This window comes from Hyposmocoma kahamanoa, unplaced genomic scaffold, assembly GCF_003589595.1.
Source record: "Hyposmocoma kahamanoa isolate Upper Pololo Valley unplaced genomic scaffold, ASM358959v1 192, whole genome shotgun sequence".
NCBI lineage: Eukaryota > Metazoa > Arthropoda > Insecta > Lepidoptera > Cosmopterigidae > Hyposmocoma > Hyposmocoma kahamanoa.
Window position 1 is genome coordinate 4,565,505 of NW_020653719.1, and position 24,960 is coordinate 4,590,464.

The 24,960-nt window shown below is 36.0% G+C and overlaps 2 protein-coding genes across 2 annotated transcripts in view; one reads left to right on the forward strand and one right to left on the reverse strand.

Moving 5' to 3' along the window:
- Positions 1-9,589, reverse strand: part of LOC113226658 (probable cardiolipin synthase (CMP-forming)) — an 18,140-nt gene extending 8,551 nt beyond the window's left edge. Inside the window, exons 1-4 of the mRNA XM_026459378.1 lie at positions 9,488-9,589; positions 7,205-7,234; positions 6,165-6,350; positions 5,349-5,486 (exon numbers count right to left, since the gene is read on the reverse strand). Coding sequence (XP_026315163.1) covers positions 5,349-5,486; positions 6,165-6,350; positions 7,205-7,234; positions 9,488-9,589 — 456 coding nt within the window. The remainder of the gene's footprint in view (positions 1-5,348; positions 5,487-6,164; positions 6,351-7,204; positions 7,235-9,487) is intronic.
- Positions 9,590-10,050: 461 nt separating this feature from the next.
- LOC113226659 (zinc finger FYVE domain-containing protein 26 homolog) overlaps positions 10,051-24,960 on the forward strand; it is a 44,353-nt gene continuing 29,443 nt past the window's right edge. The window contains exons 1-5 of the mRNA XM_026459380.1: positions 10,051-10,720; positions 11,030-11,196; positions 14,512-14,586; positions 15,146-16,805; positions 16,877-16,998. Coding sequence (XP_026315165.1) covers positions 10,051-10,720; positions 11,030-11,196; positions 14,512-14,586; positions 15,146-16,805; positions 16,877-16,998 — 2,694 coding nt within the window. The remainder of the gene's footprint in view (positions 10,721-11,029; positions 11,197-14,511; positions 14,587-15,145; positions 16,806-16,876; positions 16,999-24,960) is intronic.

A 24,960-nucleotide genomic window follows, 5' to 3' on the forward strand; every position in this document is an offset into this window, starting at 1 on the left:
TAGCAGACAAAAAGGCAAATATTATGCTGGTCTTCAACCAGTAATACAGAAACCTTGGTTTTTCGAGTTCCGCGAGGCCAGTAAAAGAACAACTTCAACTATCATCCGATTGCGCCTAGGACATAACTGCAGACCCACTTTTCTTGCTAAGCTCAGGATAAGGGATCACTCCCTTTGCGAGTGCGGTCTTGAAGAAGGAACTCTTGACCATATATTTTTTAACTGTGTATTATATCCCGTCTCTTTATACGATCTTCTTCCGGATTGTATCCCTCGTCCCACAAATTTTTATAGTATCCTTTCTCCCCTAAAACCTCCTCTACTATTTACTCTATTTAAATATATTGAACAAAATAACATACGGTTATAACTTTTACTATGTGCACAGCATGTGTTTACGCTTTTCATCCAAAGTAGCTAGTCAAATAACCCCGTGTTTTGTCTTTGTCCATAGGATGGTGCAACCGATCATCGTCGTTTGAGTGAATCTTGATAAATATACCGTGTATCTTTCAACCCGGACACTGGAAAAATTGTCCTCAGTGGGACAGAAGCCAAATACCCAAAAAAAAAAAAAAATCTAGCTTCTGATACCTTTTTAGAAAGCTAAAGAACTGTAGATATTTTTAAGCACATCTGCAGCATAACTGTCATAGACTTTTTTTTCAATGTCTAAGGAAGAATTTAAAAAATAGCAATTTATTTATTTATTTTTAACAAAAACTCGTCTACTACGGCGCAGTTGGTACAATTACTTGCAAATTTGGTATTTTGAGTAATAAATCTATTAATCTACTACACAAAAATACCAAAAACAAAATGATAACAAGCACAAGACACAAAAAATGGGACATTAGGAAAAAAATTGGACTTTTTAAAAAAAAAACTTCAAAGTCCTATAACATGAGAACGGTTCAGTTTGGGGTATGGTGTTTCATAGTGAAATTTGTCAGAAATGATGCAAACTGTTACCCCTTAAAGGATTCAGGTCGACTTAACCTTTAACCCGTATAATACAATGCATTTTTTGCATTTCAGTTAATTTGTCCTAAAGGATACGAGTTTGAGAAAGTAATGCGACGACATGCGTACAATTTCATTACAAAAATTCGCTTCCATTCTGTTTCGCGGCAATATAAATTGCCTAATTGATAGTGAGGTACAAGAACACTATAGCTTAATATAAAAAAGGAACTCATAAAGCAGTAAAAACCTTTAAAATAATAATAACGCACACACTCAACATAGCCCCGCCTTAGGGAAACCCTGTGTCGCGGGTACCATGGACACACACATAGAGAACCACAAATTACACCCAAACTCACGAGAGAAATAAATGTAGGCCATACGAATATTTATCCCGGCCCGGGAATCGAACCTGGGACCTCTGCGTGGCAGTACAGCATGGTAACTGTTTGGCCACGGAGGCAGTGAATTAATTTAGTTTCTGGGTCTATTTCCATAGATATTTCCTATATTTATGCTGATTTCCAATAGCATGGATAGATGGCGCTAATCCTAAACAAAATAAAAGAATAGTCGTCAATATCCATAAAAATGTGCAAAAAGCGCCATCTAGTTGTTCTGTTTATTATTTCAGAAATTAACCTTTGTTGCCTGTGGTACTACCAGCAGAACTACTAGTAGTTACATGGGCAACAATAATCTCCCGTGTAACTACCGACAGGCCTAGTAGTATCACGGGTAATTGGTTTTGTCCATGGTACTACCACTAGTAATACGGACAATAATACGTTCCCGTATTACTACTTCCAAGATAAGAAGTGTTTTATTAATTTCATAAAGGGTTGTTCTTCGAAATAAATTATTTTTGTTAAGTTTTCATATATTTTTTAGAACCTTTATGTAAGCTATTTTTATCAAGCTAAATGCAATGTAAGCATACTCTAAAAGATTATTTTATGAAAGGCACGTATTAATTTTCATTATTCTTCGTAATATTTGTAAATTTCTAATTATTCACGTTGATACTAATGACACCACGCACTGAGAATGACTTTAGCTTGTATAATAATGACGCCGTGTTGCAGACAATGATCTAAAATCTTTCATTTTTGGGTATTTAACAATAAAAAAACATTTAAGTAATCAAAATATTTATTAAGTATATTATATAATATTTATTTATTAAACAAAGGATTCAAAGTAAATGACAATCTTAAATTATTAGCGTGAGGCGATAAATACGTAACTGTGAAGCTAAGTAGGTACTTAGATATTTCTTAAAAACAAACTGTCACACTCAAATAACTTAATCATCTAGCTAATAAGGGACTCAGTCTCGTATTATAGAACGTCTACCAAGACTCAAGCGTTACTTAAAAATAGTTTCAACCAATCAACTGGTTTGAATCTAATTTTAAGTAATGCTTGAGTATTAATCAAATAAAAAAAAAATAGTTTCAAGAAATCAACTGGCTTGGATCTACTTTTAAGTAATTCTTGAGTACTGATGAAATAAAAAAAATAGTTTCAACCAATCAACTGGCTTGAATCTAGTTTTAAGTAATGCTTTAGTATTGAGCTATGTTCTGTAATACGGGATTTAGTTTTTCTTTGGTAATAGTAATTTGGTAATTATTTAAAAAAATCACAGATTAACTTCTTCAATTAAGGATATAATTATTAAGAGAGTTCCACATATTTTAGCTACGTGATGTATATCTCTTAAAAATATTCATATCTGCATCCGCATTGCGTCCTCATCCCCGTAATATCCTTGATCTACACACAGGATAGACAAATATTAAGTTTCAAATAGTATACTTTTACTTACAATTTTAGGATTCAAAAGATTTCACGCAAAAAATCGTGATATTATCACGTATTATCATCTTAATTCCAATCGCAATTATTATCAACTAAATTGGAATAATCAAAATGGGTCAATTTTCACTGAAGCTGAGTCTTATTAGTGACATCAATAAGAACATTAGAAATAATCTGAATTTTGTTTTGATTTTGAGATTTACGCTTAGTGTTTGCCAGGGGAGTTACACAAGAATCAAGATCGTCGTTCTGATTTCTAAAGGACTTATTATTGATATAACCCAGATGCTTACCATGGGAGCAAATTTCACCAGCATCACATAGGAAGCAACTCATATTTCTCATAGTGATTTTAGGTCTGAACGCGTCCCAAAGAACCTGATGTACAGAAAGGGTGCCCCTGAATGGTTTCAACTGCTCAGGAATCAATCTCTCCCTCTGAATTATGTCTTGCTCTGAAACTCTTTGAATTATAATATTTTCTAATCTTGATTCCATGATTTTGTAAAACTCATCAAAATTTCCAACATCTGAACCAAAATGCACCATTTGATCTGCTACTCTTTTTATTGTACCACCAACGCCATCAGGAGCACCCTTTCCGTGCCCAGCTTCAGAATAATTCCAGGTTATTCTAGTTATATTACTGTGTTGGGACGACAATTGACTGATAATATAAAACATATATTTATTCCGGTATTGCGATGACGGCGAATCGGATAAGTGCCGACAATGATGTAGCATAGAATGACGAGTTGAGGAAAAAACCTGTATGGACTTGTCTGTGAGCATTAAAAAAACCGTTATGATTAGACTAAATGAATTCATTTGCCACTGGCTATTGAATAAAATACAAACGAAAATATTACGTATGTGCATTTAAGGAGTTTAGGTTGAAACACAAATGATATTTTTAATGACAAAATGTGAAGAACTATAAAAAATTACTTACAGCTCTCAGACCCGCACGTCCTCGTTCACCAATAGGTCTCCGCCGACTGAAGGCCCCTCCCGCACACCCGGGAAGGTGTATTAAAGATGCGTTCGAAAATGCGTCGTTCAATAATAAGATTTAACAACGTTACTGCGACAAATGACGTTTTTCTTGTAGCAATAATTTGAATTGAAGTTTAAGTTAACCATGCAAAGTATTTGAAGAGGTTTTTATTTTAAACGAAGGTTAATTTATTAAACTTTCATTCATAAAATTTTTAGAATGTATAAGTATTTAATAAATTATTTGTGAACAAATGTTGTGTTAAGAGACGTCATAGGAATAGGAGTAAAATGACGTTTAGCGACATTTTTGATTTTTTTTTCATAAATTAAACCAAAGATGTATTTTTTAAACTGGGTAACATGTAAAATAATGGTAAATATATATAAAAAGCTTATTAATTGTGTCATGAAATTTTAGTATATTAAAATAATTGACCGGAAGACGTTTTTTGCCCCTTTTGAAGAACAACCCTAAAACAAATGAACCAAAAGCCAAACAATACAATAAAAATGCATTTTAACTAGCAAATACAAATCAACCTTTATTCTTATTCAACCTTAGAACTAAGTACAAACTAAATGATTATTTTAAAGGGAACTATATGTATACGTTTTTACACTAAGATTCCGGAGCATATATTATCATTTCTTAAGTCTAAAAACTACATTAAAAATATTCTAATTAAAAAGTCATATTACAAAATTGAAGACTGTGTGTTAGATAAAGATGTATGGAAAGAAGACATGGCTCTAAATTTCACACAAATTCAATTCAAAGTGTATTCCAAAGCATTTAAGTTTATTTGAAAAGAGCAACACCTAGAGTTTCTTGCTCGTTCTTCTCAGGGAAGTCAGCATAGTGAATATGCAGTAGCTTAAAAATGACGTTTTTCATGTGTTGTTTTTCAATGATGTGTTTCATGCCTTTGGTAGCTCCTTTGTAGAACAGGACATAATGTTTGTATTCTTCCGTTGTGTTTCCTAACCTTCTCGCCTCGCTCAATCCTAATATATCACATTTTATATTTTCAATTAGACTATTTTTAATGTAGTTTTTAAACTTAAGAAATGACAATCTTAATATATGCTTTGGAATGTTATTGTAAAAACATGTATAGTTCCCCTTAAAATAATTGTTTACCTTAGTTAAATGAAATAGTGGTACCATGAGTTTGGACTTAGTTCTAAGGTTGAAGAAGAATAAGGGTTGATTTGTATTTGCTAGTTAAAATGCATTTTTATTGTATTGTTTGGCTTTTGGTTTGTTTGTTTTATGAAATTAATAAAACGCTTCTTGTCTTGTTCGTAGTAATACGGGAAAGTATTATTGCCCATATTACAAGTGTTGAAGTTACATGGGAGATGATTATTGCCCGTGTAGTTCTACTGGTAGTACCATGGGCAACAAAGGGAAATTAAAAGTAGCTTTGATAAAATTCACCTTGTCAATGTAAAATATCATACAAGAGTTATTTGGCAATCATCACGACATCTATCTGTGTAACTGGTGTATTGGCCCATGGCAATAGTAATAAATTGTTAAAAATTTCCATGCTTACCAAATCTGAGATCCCAGCAACGAAAAGCAAGCCAAGAGCCAGCTCATATTTGTCATGCATAATTACATAGCCAAGATATGGAGACATGGTGATCCTAGCCACACATAGCAAATTTGGTATGGTAAACGGGTTGTCTTTCTGAAATGAGAATATTGTTAATTGAGTGTGAAAAACCTTGCAAGTTCGCAATATGTATTAAAAATATTTCTTGCATAAAATATCAGAGAGTGCCCAAATTGATGTTGGTCTACCTATTCTTGTACATGCGTGGTTATCACTCTATAACAATGATACATTAGGGTTGCTTAACTGTCTAAGTTTATATAAAAGTTCCATTTGTTGTGGACTGTAGACTATCGGGTTCAATGCCACACAGTAGATATGTTGCAGTATGCTTTATATAAGAATAATAATGAATATCCTATGAGTAGGTGTGTTTCTTAGATTACTATTTATTTATGAAGATATTGAACTAATAAAAAAAAAGAATTTTGGATATTGACAATAAAATCATGGTTTATTATTATTTCCTTTATGGGGGCACTATGCTTGTGCCAGAGTTTCATTTTATAAGATGTATTACAAAATAAATTGTGGTGATCATCGATAGTGTCAGTTTAAAGATCCATAACTGTTTACATCATAAATATTGACACTGGTCAAAACCAAGACGTCAAATAAAATTCTAATTTTTTTTTTTCAATTTCTATCATGTAATTCTGGTAGACCTATGGACATTCCCTGAAACACTGCAGATTTTTTTTATTCCAGGGCTACAAACAAAATGAGCAAAAAAACTGAAGAAACAACAGTTACCTCTACGACTCCCTCAAACCGTTCTCTTACTTTCGCTTTAGTTTGTAATATATCTTGGACTAAATGGTCTTTCTTTTCACGCAACCGCTGTCCAGTAACTTCTTTCTGATATTTAATATCCCTTATTATTTCTTCACTTTTCTGTCTAATTCTGTGCTCCGTATCTCGAAGCTGCTCCTTCTTGTGCTGTAATGCATCTTTCAGTGCCTCAGACTTCTTCTCCAATTGAATAAAATGCTTTTTTTCGTCAGAATAGCACACATAGGTTATAGGTGTCAATTTTAAAGAATACATTAGGACTTGCCTTTTAATTGTAAGACTATAGTGCCTTAGCTGTAAGGCATCGTGGTTAAGTTGTCTGCTTGTGTGATTAACAAATAAAGCACAAAAATGTCTCACGACGCTTCCACGAGTTAATAATCTCATTGTGACTCTGTGTATGCGTTAGCATCTAATAGTCTGCTCTGTGTGTATAAAACAAATCAAATTCTGACTTTTACATACCAAATTACAGCATCTGTATTTATTATCATACAGTTGTATTTTTATCTTTGTAAATAATCACGAAACACAGGAATACTAGTCGTATTATGTGTCGTTCGGCATTTCGTAAATAAACGTGAGCTTAGGTGAGTAGCAGTAACGTAACAAGTGAACGACATTAGCAGGACTGTTTACAACAGTTGTTTGATTTTATTTTGAACTCTGCTTTGTACATATATAATAAAATTAATAAAACATTATTTCAATTTCAAATCGCTTTCGAAAATTTAATTATTTATTAAATGGTGAATGAACAAATAAACAATCCAGACGAAACAATAAATAAAACTGGCATAAAATTTCCTTTATTTTTTTGGCATCCTCTAAGCTTAAAATCTTTGTTTATGTTTATAATAATAATAATAAAAAGAATTAAACAATATTTTTTATTTACTAATTGAGCATTGGCTCTAAAACCATCAGCTCAAAGGTAACAACTTAACAAGCTCCATTATCTTTCTACGTTAGTTTTTATTATAGTGACCCTCCCTACTTACCCTTAGAGCATACGAGAAGCGCACTACGACCTGTGCGCGCACAGGAACTATACAAGTTCACCCCAGATTAGCCAGTGTACAGGTCACTTTACTTCATCCGGTTCTTCGAGAGGCTAGTGCCTCAAAGTTTGAAAACAAAGGTTTTTAATCAGCGCATTCTACATGTTATGACACACGGAGTCGAGACGTGGACACTCACGATGCGGTTAGTTCACCAGTTGAAAGTCATTCAGCGAGCTATGGAACAAACTATTCTCGGAGTTTCTTTGAAGGACAAGATACAGAACGAGCTTATCCGACAGAGAACTAAGGTCGTTTATATAACAGGTACAATAAGCAAGCTGAAGTAGCAGTGGGCTGGCCATATCTGTTGAAGAACCGATAACCGCTGGGGAAGCGGGTTCTTGACTGGAGACCACGGCTTGGAAAACGTAGTGCAGGACGCCCTGTGGCCAGATGGAGTGACGATTTGCGAAGGGCTGCTACCAGTAGATGGATGCAACGAGCTCAGGACCGGGCGAAATCGCGCATTGGGAGAGACCTATGTCCAGCTGTGAACTACGGTAGGCTGTTAATGACTACTGAGGTACCCTCTTTCCAACAAAAAAGAATCATCCAAATCGGTTCACAAATGCCATACTGCCAAATGCTGGAGTTATCGCGTAAAATACATACAAAAAACAAACAGACGAATTCAGAACCTTCTCCTTTTTTTGAAGTCGGTTAAAATACAATTTTTATTGTCAGATACTAACATCGTAAGATAACATTAAAAATATTACGTGACAATGTTTGAAGAAAATCGATTAAAAGTGTTTCAAGCAACGTAACGTTCTTTTCCTCAATCTACAGTTTTTTCGGTGCAATATCTTCCGATTTTGTCAGATTTGACCTGGCAACACTGATTGTCATTGTCACGCTTGTCATAAAGGTGAGGTGATATTATAACTAATTTAATTATAAATGTACTCTCCAAATTTAATGACATCTTACCGTACAATGGCCTTGAAATTATTCAAAGTATGATCTCAAAATTATTACAATCTCTTTTATCCAACAATGACATCAATTCTACAATGGAACGCCCGTAATATAAAAAATAAAAAACACGAGCTTATTTTTCTGATAAATAAATATCACCCCGTAGTTTTTGGTATTTCCGAGACATGGTTAAAACCGGGAGCCCTATTCAGAGTTCCTGGCTATGCATGCCTTCGGAATGACAGAAGTGATGGGTGGGCTGGATGCGCCCTACTAGTGAAAAGGGACATCATATATACACAACTCTCCATCCCCACACACTCCACAGGCCTCCATGTTGTCGCTATTAGAGCACAAAACAAATCATTTGTCTCTGTCTACATTCCCCATCCTAGCCTTGACCTCATCATAGAACTATCCGTGATCCTCTCATCCCTCCCTTCCCGCCTAATTGTTTAAGGAGATTTCAATATACGCCACTCGCTGTGGGGATCTCACATTTGCGACTCTTTATCCTCTGCTTTTCTCGATCTTCTGGACAACACAAATTTATGTATTGTTAATGATGGCTCTCCTACACGCAGAACTTCCCCCCTTCAAAATACCAGCGCGCCTGACTTAACCTTAGTCTCTCCTAGTTTAGCCCCTTCCACCTCCTGGCTTGTTCTGTTAAATTCCTTTGGTAGCGATCACCTTCCTATATTAATTTCAGTAGGAGACTCCTCACCTATCCTCACACCAGACCCCCCTCCCTTACTTAAATACAGGCTTAGGCAGGCAGACTGGGACATTTACTCCTTGGTCCTGAACAGCAAAATTGTAAACATGCAACCAGTTCAAGTAACCCCCTCAACAGTTCTGCATATATATTCAGAGTTCATCACATGTTTGCTTTCAGCCGCAGATGAAACGATCCCATTAAAAAACTCTGCAAATAGCAAAATTTCCTCTCCCCTGTGGTGGGATTCGGAATGTTCTTCGTCAGTCAAGGAAAGAAATCGGGCAGAACTTGAATTCGCATGTGACTTATCCTTTGAGAATTGTTTAACTTTCCAAAAGATTTCCGCTCACACGAGAAGATTTCTGAGCAAAAAGAAATTTCAAGGATGGCGTGCATTCTGCGAATCTCTGGAACCCCGCACCCACCCGTCTACAGTCTGGAAGAGAATAAAATCCTTTCGCAGATCTCAGACTGATCACAACAACACCTCGTCTAACGACCCGACACCCTGACTTGTGGATTTTATTACAAAATTATCCCCCCCCTTTTGTTCCTTCAGAAGCTCCTGCCGTTATAAACACCTCCTTGTCATCTCCTGACAGTATGAATGCCCCCTTCTCTTTTGAAGAACTAAGCTGTGGTTTGGACCATTTAAAGGATTCGGCGCCGGGTGCGGACGGCATTCCCTATTCGTTTATTACCAGGTCCTCTAATCCTACCAAATTTTTTTTTTTGATTATTATAAACACAATTTTTGAATCTGGCATAGTCCCTATTTCATGGAAAACACAAATTATCATTCCAATCATAAAACCTGGGAAAGACCCATCTAATGCAAACTCGTATCGACCTATCGCCCTATCATCTGTTTTAGCTAAAATCATGGAACACCTAATAAAAAACCGTCTGGAATGGATAGTAGAGAGCAAGGGATTGTTACCCAGAAGACAGTTTGGCTTCCGAAAAGGCATGGGCACTATGGACAGCCTAAGCATTTTTACATCAGATGTTCGATTAGCCCTCTCCGAGGGAAAACACGTCATAGGTTACTATAGGAGTGTTCTTAGACATAACATCAGCTTATGATAACGTGAATCTTCCACTACTCTGGCAGAAGATGCTCAATCTGTGTATTCCTGTGAAGATGATCAATGTCATTAACAACATGTTTATGGGTCGCTCTATCGCAGTGCGTGTTAACGGTTCCACAACCCCCTCCCGTATGGTCTGGAACGGCTTGCCTCAAGGTTCCGTTCTTAGCCCTCTCCTTTTCAGCTTGTACACGTCTGACCTCGGCACTTCAGTCAATTGCTTCTGCAAAATCTTGCAATATGCAGACGATATCGCCCTGTACGCTTGTTCCAAATCTTTTTCAGATATTGAAAGACGCCTCAACTCTGCCCTTTTTTACCTAGACTCTTGGCTTACCGATCACGGCCTCTCCCTTTCAGCTACCAAAAGCACAGCTGTCGTTTTTTCCCGCAAGAGACGCCTTCCTGAAACTGAAATACATGTTAATGGGGAAAACATAGAACTGAGGGAAAAAGTAAAATTTTTAGGCATTATTTTGGACTCAAAATTATCTGGCATCCATCACCTCAACTACATTTGTCAAAAAGCTGAAAAAAGCATAAATGTCCTACGTGCACTTTCTGGTGTTCGTTGGGGATCACATCCGTATAACCAAAAGCTCCTGTACAACGCAATCATCAGAAGTCATTTTGATTATGGCGGCCTCGTTCTGGAACCATGCAACAAAATAGCCTTGGCTAAGATGGACAGAATCCAGGCAAGATGCCTGAGAATAATCACAGGTACCATGAAATCGTCACCAACAAACGCTCTTCAAGTCGAATGTCTGGAGCCCCCTCTACATCTACGTAGACAATTCCTTGCTAATAGATTCCTCTTCAAGATCTTTCAATATTCTTCTCACCCTTTGCTTCCCGTATTGCAATCCTTGTCGGAGATTATCCCTTCCTCCAATTATTGGTCACACAAGAAACCTCCCCTTCTTATCAACAGTTTTAACAAAATTTCCAATCTCCCATTCCCTATTTACCAAAATTATATGAACCCGTTGTTTGAAACTGATTTTAAATGTTTAACGTTTCGCCCAACAGTCTATCTTAGTTTTGGCATCATGAAAGATACCCCTGGAGCAAACCAAGTCTTCAACGATATAGTTGAGAGAGAATGGCATGACTGGACTACTGTTTTTACCGACGCTTCAAAATTACACGAACATGGTGACTTGGGAGCCGCGGTTTGGTTCCCCAAGTTCAATGTCGTACTCAGTTTTAAATCCCCCTATCTGAATTCGGTCTTTTCGGGAGAGGCAATTGCAATACTCGAAGCCATTTTATATATTGAGTCCCATAAAATTAATAAATGTTTGGTTTTCTCAGACTCACTAAGTTGCCTCCAAGACATTATTAAGCTACCGTTTCATTCCAAAGACAATTTCTCCATCACCCTCCAAATTAAGGAAGCTCTGTACCGATGTCATTGTGCGGGAATTGAGGTAACTCTGGCCTGGATTCCCGGTCACAGTGGGATTAGTGGCAACGAAGCAGTAGACGCCTTTGCAAAGGATGCGACAAGAATTGGCGTATGCAAATACTGTAAGTGCTTTCCCAGAGATCTGCTCGCCATGACCAAACCCCAAATGCTAGCCTCCTGGTCGGTCCTTTGGCAGGAATCACGACAAACTGTTGGTAGACACTATGGTAACCTCCAACCAAATCTACCCACTAAACCCTGGTTTTTTAAACGTCGCGATTTGCCTAAAAACATCACTTCCACTATTATTCGTTTGCGCTTAGGCCATGTTTGCACACCTGTATTTTTGCGTAAAATCAGAGTTCGAGATCACTCTCTGTGCGAGTGCGGCCTAGAAGACGGTACCTTGGAACACATTTTTTTCAATTGTCCTAATATTGCTGTTCCACTTTATAACTTACTTTCTCCAAAATTCCCCCGCCCCATTAACATAAACAACCTCTTAACTTTAGTGTTCTCCCCCCATATTGTTACTCTATATAAATTTATCCACTTTAATAACATATATTTATAAATGTTGTTTTGCTGTTTTGTTTTACATTCTCAACTGAGTACTCCCGTAGTCCAACTTACCAACACCGGTTAATGTCCTCTTAGAGCTTAGCGAAAATTTTTTTTTTGTTTCGTTTTTTTTTCTTTCAACTGTGACATTGGCAAAATCATCAGTTCTCATATTGATGGAGCCATAAAAATAAAAAGTGAAGTGAAGTGAGGTGAATCAAATCGCAGTTCGCAGGCAGTTCGAACAGAAATATAATTTAAGTTGTATAACAACAATATTATGTGATTTCTATGATTAAAAAAAAAATGTCGTGGAAATAGCATGAACAATTTCAATTGATTTGCTGTAAATAAGGTAAGATTACTTTTTGTTTGGTATTTCCAGAATATTTCGTAAACATCTTTGTTTTTCCTAATCAAAACGTTTGTTTCCAATCGGATACTAAATTATTATGTAGTTGTTTTCGTTAATTACTGCTACTCTTGTATGCGTCAAGGATTTGAATAAATCACGTCAATATTATAATTTATCGTGTGAATAATTATGTTTTTCCACATAGCAGTGAAGTCTATCTAATTCTAATTTGTAAAACAAAGTTGTATTACGGACGGCCAAACATAAAAAAAGAATAAAACATTACTGTCAAGCTACATACAAAAGACCTTGAATTAGTACAGTAGGTTAAATTTTAATTATTATTTGTTAAACTTACCAAGGTCTTGTACGTTTAAAATGAGTTAAAATAAATAACTCAATTCTTTGTCGTATATGTACTTTACATATTATTTTTTATTATATGTTTGGTATCTGTAGCCTAGTGGGATTCCTTCTTAATGGAGATGTAGATGGTTTGAATATAGGACTTACATATCTATGTTACGTTCAACTGTGAATGTTTAGTAGCAATTACGCTTGCTAACTGTGAAGAACAATGTCATGATGAAACCTGCACTTCGAACAAGGTTCACAACCCTTGGAAAATGTGTGATGTCTCTAACTCGTATAAGCCCAGTGTGGCAGACTATTGCCCAAAAACCTCTTCCTCACCGTGCCCAGCAGTGGGATGTATAATAAGCTCACAATGATGCTGATGGTTGATAGTTGTCAACATGATAAAGCGTCTTTTTTTAAATGTACTTTTTATAATAAATAAAGTTTATGTAAGTGTTCAGTGCAGTGGACAATAAAATCTTTATTTATCTGACATTTTTGTTAGCCACTTACCACTTCAAAGAGCTTTAGACAAAAGTATATATAAATACATATATGCACACAAGGTACCGTAAAATGACAAAGTTTGTATGGAAATCCCCAGCAAAAAATGGACTAATTTTTTTGTTGCAAATACTTGGGAGCATAGGAAGAAAGATTATCACATTATATAAAGAATGCTTCTAATAATTTATATTTACTTGACATATCAATGGCCTTTTAGAATGTTGTTGTTGTTTTTTTTTCATATCTCACCAGTCTATAATTTTGTAAGTTCACAGTTTCAGCATTTAAGAGAGAGAAAGCCATCACTTCAGGCTTTCTTAGTCATTAAGAAAGTTGTTCATAGCAATTGTTTTGAAAATGAAGACAAACTTTGCCTCACTCAGTTATCATAACAAAACAATAATAAGTACATTGGTACTTAATCTTCACAGGAACATTAGTGAGCCTATCAGTGCGGCTTGACCCAGAGGGCAACTAGTTTTGATAAATATCTGATATCATTAGCTAACTGTTTACATTGAGGGTAATTATATATAGGGATGGTCTTAGAATCTAAGAACTGTAAAGGAAGATTGGCAATAACTTGTGACATACATATATAAGAGGAATAGATGCCTGTCTATAACAATTGCAGTGCTATTCAGAGCTTTAAATCGCAAAGATCTAAGGGTTACTCCCACTGCGCCCATCACCCTGAGGGCGCGTGCCCGTATTATGTCGTAACTTTTTTTATTTTTCGTTGGACGACTGTCGCGTCTAGCCTGTTCCCATATCACGAATCTGTCGTGACTGTGTCGTGGACGTTTATTTTATCGTTGAACGACTGTCAGGTCTAGCTGTTCCCACTGGATCGTGACGACAATTTATCGACGACCGCCTTGTCGTTTGCACGACTGAGTCGTTTGAAGTTGCGATTATCTGTCGGCACATTTTTATCGTGACGTTTATTCATCGTCAGACGACTTCGTCTAGTTTTTCCCATTATTACGACAGTGTGTAACGACAAAAAAGTCGTGAACGACATTTAATCGTGTTGTACTATATGCGAACAACTTCATTTAAATATACAATCCACGACACTTTAAACTGCACGACTATCTGTCGTTACGACATTATGGGAACGCGCACTGACACATAAGTTGACAAGACTGCATATCTCTTATAAATTGGGATCCAGTGGGTACTAAATCATTCGACTTATTATTTTACTATCTTAGTCTAACATAACAAGTATTAATAAAAGTCCATATTGATTTCATTAGTATCGAAGCTGCATTCGTACAGTGGAAATAGTGCAATATAGTTCTTTTGACTTGGTTTAAGGTGATCAAGATGAAGGAAAAGGAGTTGAAATATATGCTTCGACTTCTTGATGATCTTACGGAGGCTGTGTTTGAGGTAAGTTTTGTTATTTATTTTGTATTGCCCCTGGACCGAACATAGGCATTAATAAGAATAGTGCACTCGTACAACATATCTTCTAAAAAATAAAATAATATTTATTTACACATAAATTTAAAACTATCGATCACCTCGGCATATGCGGAACAGCCATAAATTTGTTGCATAAGGCCCCAATTGATTCACAGTATCCTTTCGTTATGGCAACTTTATGATTGACCTCCTAGAGACTATTTAAAGAAATCTAATGAAGTTACTGCGTATTAGTTACACAGAATCGATAATACATTAAACGTTTTTCTAACCATTTTGTGCCCTTTGTTCCATCTGGGTTAAATCATTGCTGCGGCCTTACCATGAACTCTTATTACATTTCAGTATAGGTTCGTAACGACAACAAAGCGGGATGGTGATATACACTTCATGTAGCGCTGTCTCACTACGATTCATTTTAGGTCCTAAACTGAATCGTAATAAGAGTTCATGGTAAGGCCACAGTTTAGTTTTAACAAACAAAAATGTTAAGCCATAGTTAATTAATGTCTTTTTCCTTAAGGAATTTCTTCAATTCTATGAAGATGTAGAAGAATCAAAGCCGTGCAAAGAGTTATCCGAAGGAGCCTTAGATTTCGTAAGACAAAACTTGAAAACTAATCCAGTAACAGTCTCTACAGTAGTCAAGTTTATTCAAGAACACCTCTCTGATAATAAAAAGGCGTTATATAAAATACAAAGTATTTATTTGGAAGCTTTAAAAAACGAATTAAGTCAGAACGATTGCTCAGACAGATTAATAACATTGTTATCACTAGTAAGATGGGAGGACAACTACATACCTCAATTTACTCAACAAATTTTGAAAGTGATTGCAGAAGAACGTTACAGACATTTTAGGAAACAAATTTTAATTAGTCTCGTGCCTTATGAAAAGCCTGAACTTTTGAGCATGGTCTCTGAATTGATGCAGAAAAATGAACCTCAAAAAGAGTTCAAATTAACGCCCGAATACATGCTCGAACTTTGTTATCAAGACAAAACACATTGGCTTCTGAAAGCGGCAGAAGTGTACAAACACCAATTACACGATTTGAAAAATATTACATTCAAAATTAATAATTTTACCAAACAAATACTGATTATGGTTCTTATAGATTTGCCAAATTGTCCTGAAACGTATGATCTACCGTCTCTAGTTCACCAATTGACCAATATATTTTCCATTCTCGACACGTACACCAATGCAGATGAACAGCTACATTTTTATATTACTGAAGTGAAACGTGAGCTGACTGTGATAAAGTTTTGTTTGGAAAACAACTGCAAAATCATGACAACATCCATATTCAGCCAGGCGCTGAGTCAGAGCGCTCTTGCTGTGATATCGCAAGTATGTAGACTGTCCAAAGTAGATAGGTATAAAGTTTCGAGACTTTTGAATGCGAATAATGATTGCATTACTGAACTTTTGGGATGCAGCAATAAAACACTTCCTGCGGACAAGGATGACTGCAACTTTAATTGGGATGTGATGACTTACAACAGCTACTGTGCAATTACTAAAGTAATAGACACTGTATTAAATTCTTCTGAAAGTACTGAAGATGCACATGATGCGACATTATCATTGGATGAAATCAAAAGGCTTGTTTTATCAATCCATCCTCTACATTGTTGTGTTGAAGTCATTGAAAACATTTTTTCTTGTCTTTTTTTGAGATACGAATACTTTTCGTGTCACCAGGAGCACAATCAGGAAGTTCCCTGTGGCACTCATTCTGAATGTTCTTACTTTTATGCAAAGAAGCAAAGTAAAGGCTCTAACAATTGGAAGACTTCCAATGCTGGGTTTATGTGCAACTCATTAACGACACAAAGTGTGCTCAACACCTTGAAATTATGTTTAGAAAAGTTGGAAGAAGATGTTGGTGGTAAAGAAATCGATTCCACTGTGAATATGAGACTGAAAAAACTGGTTAAAGTTGTGAATCATTCCATATGGAAACTCCAGTTAGTGTCGAGTTTATCACCGGATACAAGTCCGTTGCAGTTAAAGCTTTCTTTAGATTACGTAGAAGTGGACGAAAGTACCGAAGACGAGGATCGAGAAGTGGATCTGAAACCTGCAAGAAAGAAACTCAAAACGCGGAGAAGGCATACTAACTCCAAACCTGACGACCACGCTATGTTGGCTTCAACTATATCTGCAACAGACGATGGTATGATTGAAAGAAAAAAACTATTCTAGCTTTATTTTCACTTTTTTACAATTATGTACATTCTCTTACAGCATTCGTCTCAACAAAAGGCAACATCATAGATTTCATATCCATCATGTTGGCAAAACCGAACAGTTTAGTGGCATTGGCACTCTATAACAACGATTTTTCCAAGGCTAATCAAATTTTGGAGGTATGTAGATAATAACAATTGTTTTAGTTCGCAAGAAATACAAATTTGGATACAACTTTTCTATCAAACTGGGATAAACCCGAGCTTACGTTTGGCTTAAACTAGAGATGAAATGGATAATGATTTCGGATATCCGGTATCCGGCGAGCAACTAGGTTGGATACCCGGATATTTGGCCCATTGTTTCAAACATGTTGCTACCGGTGGTATACAGAGCGCATAGCCGTGATTGATTGATTAGTGAATGATTGTACTTCCATATTGACGATTTGATTTGTTGTGGTCACTGGGTTTTTAAAAGGATAAGTTTATTATATTACAATGCAAACCAATACACAATAGAAAAATGTGAACAGTGAAAAAAAATCGCCAATATGCTTTGACCTACCAACAAGTGTTCGTCGGGTCTAATACAAAAACCACGCAAAAAAGTCCAAAGCCTATACAAACTTAGTGACATGTAACGAAATATAAAAAACTAAAACATTTAATATAAATTGTAACGTCATTGCAGTACTGCCTAATTTTGCTTGCAACAATTTAAGGGCCCAGAAACACCATATTACCGATATATACCGATTTGTAATAAAACCGTTACGCTTTCGAATAATTTTGATGCTTTTCACAAAGAGAAAGTTAGCTTTTGTTTTGTAATCTTCCTAAAAAAATACATTTGGCATTATGAAAATTCGAGCTAACGATATTTCGGGCAAATGTATTTTCTGACTTCTGATAGGTAATCCTGAGCCGTAAAACAAGTACAACAATATTTTGTTAGTTATTGCTAACGTTAAAAAAAATCATTTTAAAAATTAGATTAAAATCAAAGCGAATCTATACTTTCTTTGTTCTAAATATTTCAATCGCTTGTGGGTCGAACAATTGAAAATGACCAAGAAGTTTATATAAGCTTCTTGAAATTGACGTAATGGGTCTCTTTTCATCTTTTGCGCATACAATGTGTGGAAAAAGCACAGTTAGCTATTTGATTATTTTGTGTGCTTTTGTAATTTATATTTACTATTCATATAAATTAAATAATATAAAACTGTACAAAATAACACCTTTAAATGAGAACTATGATAACACAATATATTTGTTTAGTGAAAATATGATACAAAATCCTGGTTAAGCTTTACTGCAGTAATGTTTACAAGTTATTATTATAATATGGTACTGCATGATTGACAACCGCGCTGTAAGTCGAACAAACGAAGACTTGCGCGATTGACGCTCTATATGCGATTTTATCGCCTTATAGGTACGGACACTTTTTAGCGCGTTTCTTTGTTGTGCCGAATGCAAATTTCTCTTGGTGAAGAAGAAAAAAGCAGTTACATCATTCCGTTACATCAATCCAAAGAATGATGTAACTGCTTTTTGTTTCCTTCATTAGAATTCACTAGAAATTTTAATATAGCCAAAGCTATATTAATATTTTTTCTAAATCTACTAACAAGTTTCATTATTGTCGGTACACATTGCTTAAACGAAAACAGCAGATCGATTATTATTTGAAGACAGTTGGAATCTATCGTGATCGCGATCCTTTCATTTAGTGGTCTGGTAATATCAAGTAGTACCTAAATTTAACAAAGTTTGCAAGAGTTTATATCGAAAAACTATCCTCTGAAGCTGGTCTCGTTTATGAAAATAAACGGAACCGACTTTTGACACTTATGCTCGTATTCCAGAACTCTACTCAATGCTCAAGTCAGGATTTGAGCAGACTTGAGTATGATTTCAAGCACTGGAAATACGACCCAAATGGCAAGGCCTTGAGTAGGATTTTCAGTGCTCACTGCAATACTCAAGTCCTGACTTGAGTATTGAGTAGAGTTCTGGAATACGACCCTTAGTGCAGAAAAACTGGTCTTCATCCACCGTAATGTGCCTTTATTGAAACTTGAGTACTAAATTTACAGATTACGTTATATAACTTCATAATTCTTTACAGTTACAAATAAGAAACAGATTGTCAACAATCGTGTAGTTGCTATTTATCCTATTATTATCCTCTATAATCAATAAATAAATTTATTTGGCGTACTGATTGTGAATTGTTTTCAGTTTTGGACATCCGGTATCCGGCCGGATTACCAGTTAGTTATCGGATAGCCGTTTCATCTCTAGGGTTTAAACTTGAAACCCTAGCAATGTTGCTGGATACTAGAACTATTTTTACGGGTCAAAAAATAAATTGCCAGCCCTAAATAGTCCGTATCATATGCTCAAATTCATCATAAGCATCCTTCTCTTCTTCGGTCGGATTGTAGATAGTTTCTTTTCCTTTAATATTAAGAACACCTGGAGGATTTAATATTAGGTATTTTGTTGCATTCTCTATAGTCCGTTTTGGCTTGAATGATTTGCAATAGAGACAGCAGCAACACCAACCTGATGGAATCAAATTATTAAACACAGTTGTACAAAGGTTTATGATGCCTTCATTTGCCGGCGAAGTCATGTTTTGTGTTGATTGGTAAAGGTCTGTACAGTACAGCCATGGCGCATACACCATAAGTTAAGCGGAGAGAAAATGTGTGTTTATAAATAATCAAAAAGTTATTTTGTGCAGAGAAGGATGTAAAAATAACAAATCAAATTTATTACTTAAACCACAGACATATATCTAGATAGACTCCGCAAGTGTACTTCGCGTACCCAAAGTAAGTGAAATTCACCTAGGCGATCAACACAATGCACCGCGCTCCGGAGCGCGGAGTTGCGTTTTTTAACGTTGTACTGCAGTACCTCAGTTTGTATGGAAAACACGCGCCGTCGAACACACTGACAACGCTTCTCTCGCACTCGCAGTTTTACCGCGCCCCCGCGCTGAGGGGCGGGATCTATTATCAGTAGTATTTGTAATTTCGATAATTTATGCAGCACGTTGCCTCGAATGTCCGAATATAGTGAGCAAATAATTACAAACATCACCGGTATATGTAGTACGAGTAATACAAAAAATATGTAATGCAAAGAATTAACAGTGTGCTGTGTTTACAAAAACCTGGAGTTGGCCATGCGTATGACTTCGTTGCTTTCGAGGACGAAGGTGGTCTAGTTTATCCCACCTAAGATGCTATCCAAATATAATAAAAATAATAAACAAATCACAAAAATGTCACACGAGGCCGTCATTAAGTAAATCTCTTCTGATTAATAAGATTTTATCATACACACATCAACAGTGTCTAGGGATCAAGTGAATATTTTTGAAATAAAAATTATTTAAGCAATATTTACCAAATCCAGTCTTCCAGGACGACTTCTTACTTTAATGCTTATGTTTTATTTAACCGCTTACTCCTATATTTAATTAAAATAAACTAAAATTGATGTTTTTGCAAATTGTGGGAAAAAACTCAAATTAACGGCGTCAATTAAATGACAAAAAAATGGCGAAAATGATGATTTTGCTCATTTTTATTGTCAAGATAAGAAAATTAATAATCTGTATTTCCACCATTAACACGAATCACACAATTACAGCGATTTGGCATGCTTAAGATGAGTTCATCAAAATCACTTTGAGGAATGGCCGCTCATGTGTTTTGTAACAAGTCAAAATATTGTTGTAGAGTATGTACGGTATGCATACTCGGCACAGCTCTTCTTTGAAGCATATCCCATGCGTGCTCAATTGGATTGAGGTCTGGCGATTGAGCAGGCCACGGCAGAACGTTGATACGAGCTTCGGCAAGAATGTGTGTTACGACTCTAGCCGTGTGTGGACGTGCGTTGTCATGCATTAGTTGAAATGAATCACCCAACTGGCCTCGCAAAGGGATGATAACATCTGAAATAATCCTCTCTGCGTAAACTTGAGCATTGAGGTTACCCCTGATCCAAATGAGATCGGTTCTTCCGCCGATCCAAATACCGGCCCATATCATTATTGTTCCCCCACCATATGGATGAACTTCCTGACAATATCTCAAACGTTCATGACGTCCAGATGTTCTCCAAATTCGAGTACGTTTTGTATCCGGTCTCATACCGAAGCGGGATTCATCCGAAAAGCACACATAGCGCCAGTCTTCTTCCTCCCAGTTTCTGTGTTCGCGAGCCCATCGTAAACGGGTCCTGCGATTGCAGGGTGCAATACGTGGAACTCTGAGCGGCCTTCGGGATCGCAGACCCACTTCACGTAAACGATTTCGGATTGTTTGATCGCTTATTAGCAAGCCTGAGGAGCTGTGGAGCCTCGTAACCAACATCATGGCGGTCATGGTACGATTCCGTCGAGCAGTATTTTGGATATACCGGTCCTGTCTGCGAGTCGTGATGCGAGATCGTCCTCCATGTCGCTCGGCCACGCTGCCCGTCATGCGATAGCGCGTCCAGAGGCGACTTATGACGCTCTGTGTAGTGTTAAGAGTGAAAGCCACAGCACGTTGCCTGGAACCAGCTTCCAACATTCCGACGGCTCGCATCATCACTTCTCGGGTTAAATGATGTCGTCTCTCCATAATAATGTAAATTGTTTCGGTTCCGATGCAGATATTGTAATGATTTTGTCAAAACGCTATAACTCATTTTTCTAGAAAACCACATTGACAATCGATTTTCTTCTTATTATCGAATTTTAAACAATATTCCTTATTTAAATGTTAAAACTCACTAAAAAGTATCAATAGCGATACAAAAAAGTTAATATAATTAACCCTAATTGCAGCAATACTCTTAAACGTACTTGATCCCTAGACACTTTTGATGTGTGTATTTTGTCAGCAGTAACATTTTCTTTTGGCTTGCCATTCATCAATTTGATCAATTACTAACAGAAAACCATCTAATAAAATTAATTAAGGCAGTCGTAAGTTCATATATTGACGTCCGTTTTCATTATTTAAGTTAATCGATAAGATCTTCTATTACAAAATGATGTTATACAGTGTGTTAGGGCACGCACTGTACAAACTTTAAGGGGGTGTTTAGTATTCAATATTATGTGAAAAACACTAATACATGTGGGGTCAAAACTCGACTCCCTAGGAATGGCAGCCATTTTGATTTTTTATACTTAGTTTACTAGACGTTTGTTCTAAAATTATCATATTATGAGAAGTAAAAGCAGTACGAACATAAAAATTTTTTTCGGAATGCTAAGATTAGCGGCAATTTAATAAAATATCTGTCATGTACATAAAAAAGTGGGGGATTGCCTAAAAAAATAATGAATGTAAATTTTTACCAAAAAAACTAAGTTTTTGTAATTTAATCCTAAAATAACCAAATTAAGGTACTGTTTTTGTGTATGAATTTTAAAGTATTTCAGCTGTTCTTAAAAACAACACCAAAATCATAATCGTATGTCTACAATTCTAAAAGTTTTTACTACTCCAACTTAGTATCTTAACAACACAAAAGATCGCTCTCGGTTACAACAATGGCGATGAGTTCAACCATTTATTACCTGGCTCACTCTGCCCAGCTTGTAAAAGGGACAAAAGATAAGCCCCTAAGCACAATCCTGATTGAAAAAAAGTTCTAAGGGTACTTAACGGTTCTTTTCATTCAACAATTAACAGTCAGTTGTTACTCTCTACTCAGACAACACATCTTGACCAAAAGTGCTTTCGGAGTGAAATTTATTGTTGATTCGTCATGAATAATCAGCAGTATTCAAGTGCGCATATTGCAGATATTCATTTCATCTATGGATTTTGCAATGGTAAGGCACGGGCAGCAGTTCGTGAATACCGAAGGAGATTCCCAAATCGGCCTACACCTAATCACCAGACATTTCGTGATAATCATAGGCGATTGGCAGAAAATGGTATTCGTCAACCAGTAGGTGAACGTGCACGTGAAATACCAGTTTATAATGAAGAAACCGTTCTTAATATGGTTTACAGAGATCCAAGATTAAGCACGAGGCGAATTGCTCTCCGACTTGGTATGTCGCATTGGACAGTGTGGCGTATTTTGAAAAGTGAAGGCTTATATTCTTACCATTTTCGACGCGTGCAGAATATTAGTGATCCGGACTATGCAGCACGTTCAGTTTTTAGTGCGTGGATTAATCAAAAGGTGCGGCAACAGCCAAACTTTTTAAAGAAGATTTTATGGAGCGACGAAGCTTCGTTTACAAGAGCGGGGATAACCAATTATCGTAATTTACATATGTGGATTACCGAAAACCCTCATGCAGTGAGACCATCCTCATTCCAGCATGAGTTTTCTGTCAACGTTTGGGCTGGTATTATTATTTGACCAATTAGTTGGACCGGTGGAGTTGCCGATTAAATGGCCCAAGATTTTTGGAATTTTTAAGGACAGAGTTTGTGGAATTACTCTCAGAATTGCCAATCGCACGTCTCCGAGGAATGTGGTTGCAGCTGGATGGAGCCCCGGCTCATTTCGCCACAGCTGTGAGGCAGCACTTGAATGAAAATTATCCACAGTGGATTGGAAGAGGCGGCACTGTTGCGTGGCCTCCGCGTAGTCCGGATTTAACTCCATTAGATTTTTTTTTTTGGAGTTGGATGATACAAAAAGTTTATTTTAACCCAGTGAATACGAGAGAGGAGCTATCGGCGCGCATTCGTGAAGCTGCTGAAGAAATTCGTGCAAATCCCGAAATTTTATATCGGGCCACAGAGCAGGTGGGAATTCGGACAACAGCTTGCCTTCTAAATAGGGGGGGACATTTTGAACACCTTTTATAATTTATGTGTTTCTTTTTTTTTGTAAAATAAATAATCTAATATTTTTTACTGTTTTTTATTTCAAATTAACTTACTACATCTCAACACAAAACAATTTACTAGAAAGACTGTAAAATTTACTTATTTCGCTCTCGGAGACGTTATGTTGCAGAAGCTGTAACTTTTAGAATTGTGGACATAGGATTATGATTTTTGTCGTGTTTTTAAGAACAGCTGAAATACTTTAAAATTCATACATAAAAACAGTACCTTAATTTTGTTATTTTAGGATTAAATTACAAAAACTTAGTTTTTTTGGCAGTTCTTTTGGTAAAAATTTACATTCATTATTTTTATTAGGCAATCCCTCACTTTTTTATGTACATGACAGATATTTTATTCAATTGCCGCTAATCTTAGCTTTCTGAAAAAATATTTTTTATGTTCGTACTGCTTTTACTTCTCATAATATGATAATTTTAGAACAAACGTTTAGCAAACTAAGTATAAAAAATCAAAATGGCTGCCATTCCTAGGGAGTTGAGTTTTGACCCCACATGTATTAGTGTTTTTCACATAATATTGAATACTAAACACCCCCTTAAAGTTTGTACAGTGCGTGCCCTAACACACTGTATAATAAGCTCATTTTATTGGAAGGACAATAATTTTAATATTTGAAGTCGATTCAAAATTTAAGACTTAATTTTTTTTAAGTAATCAACATTTTTTTTAAACAAATAAAATAAAGGACTTAAATATCTTATTCCAGTATTTTTCTACTATATTAATATTACGACTACTTGTAATCAACAAAAATTATTCTATTTAGAATCGATTAATCCAATGAAAACCGTTCAATGAAATCGATTTAAAGAGAGCGGAAGAAGGTTTTCATCACTACTATTCGCTTGGTTTTCATACAAATTGCTGTACTTGCGACGTCTATGTAGATATATGTCTGTGACTTAAACACATGTCTCATCTTACAGTTTGTACGCAAATTTGATTCTTTTTACTGTTTTCATATGCATGCGTTGCCTTTATGAAGAACTTGCTTGCGAGTGTCAAGTCAAATTTGTATAGAAATTGTTTCAAAAAATCGAATTTTATGTAAAAAAAATCTCTTTAAAAAAATATGAAGGAATTTGAGGTAAGATAAAACATTACCCTTTGTGCACCACAGCGGTATAGCTAAAATCAGATACACGTAAAGCCACACTTTGACAACGTTCCAAAATTCCTCAGCTGAATCTTCTGGCGACACCCTATAGTCACCAAAGTTAAAAAATAAGCGAGTATTCAG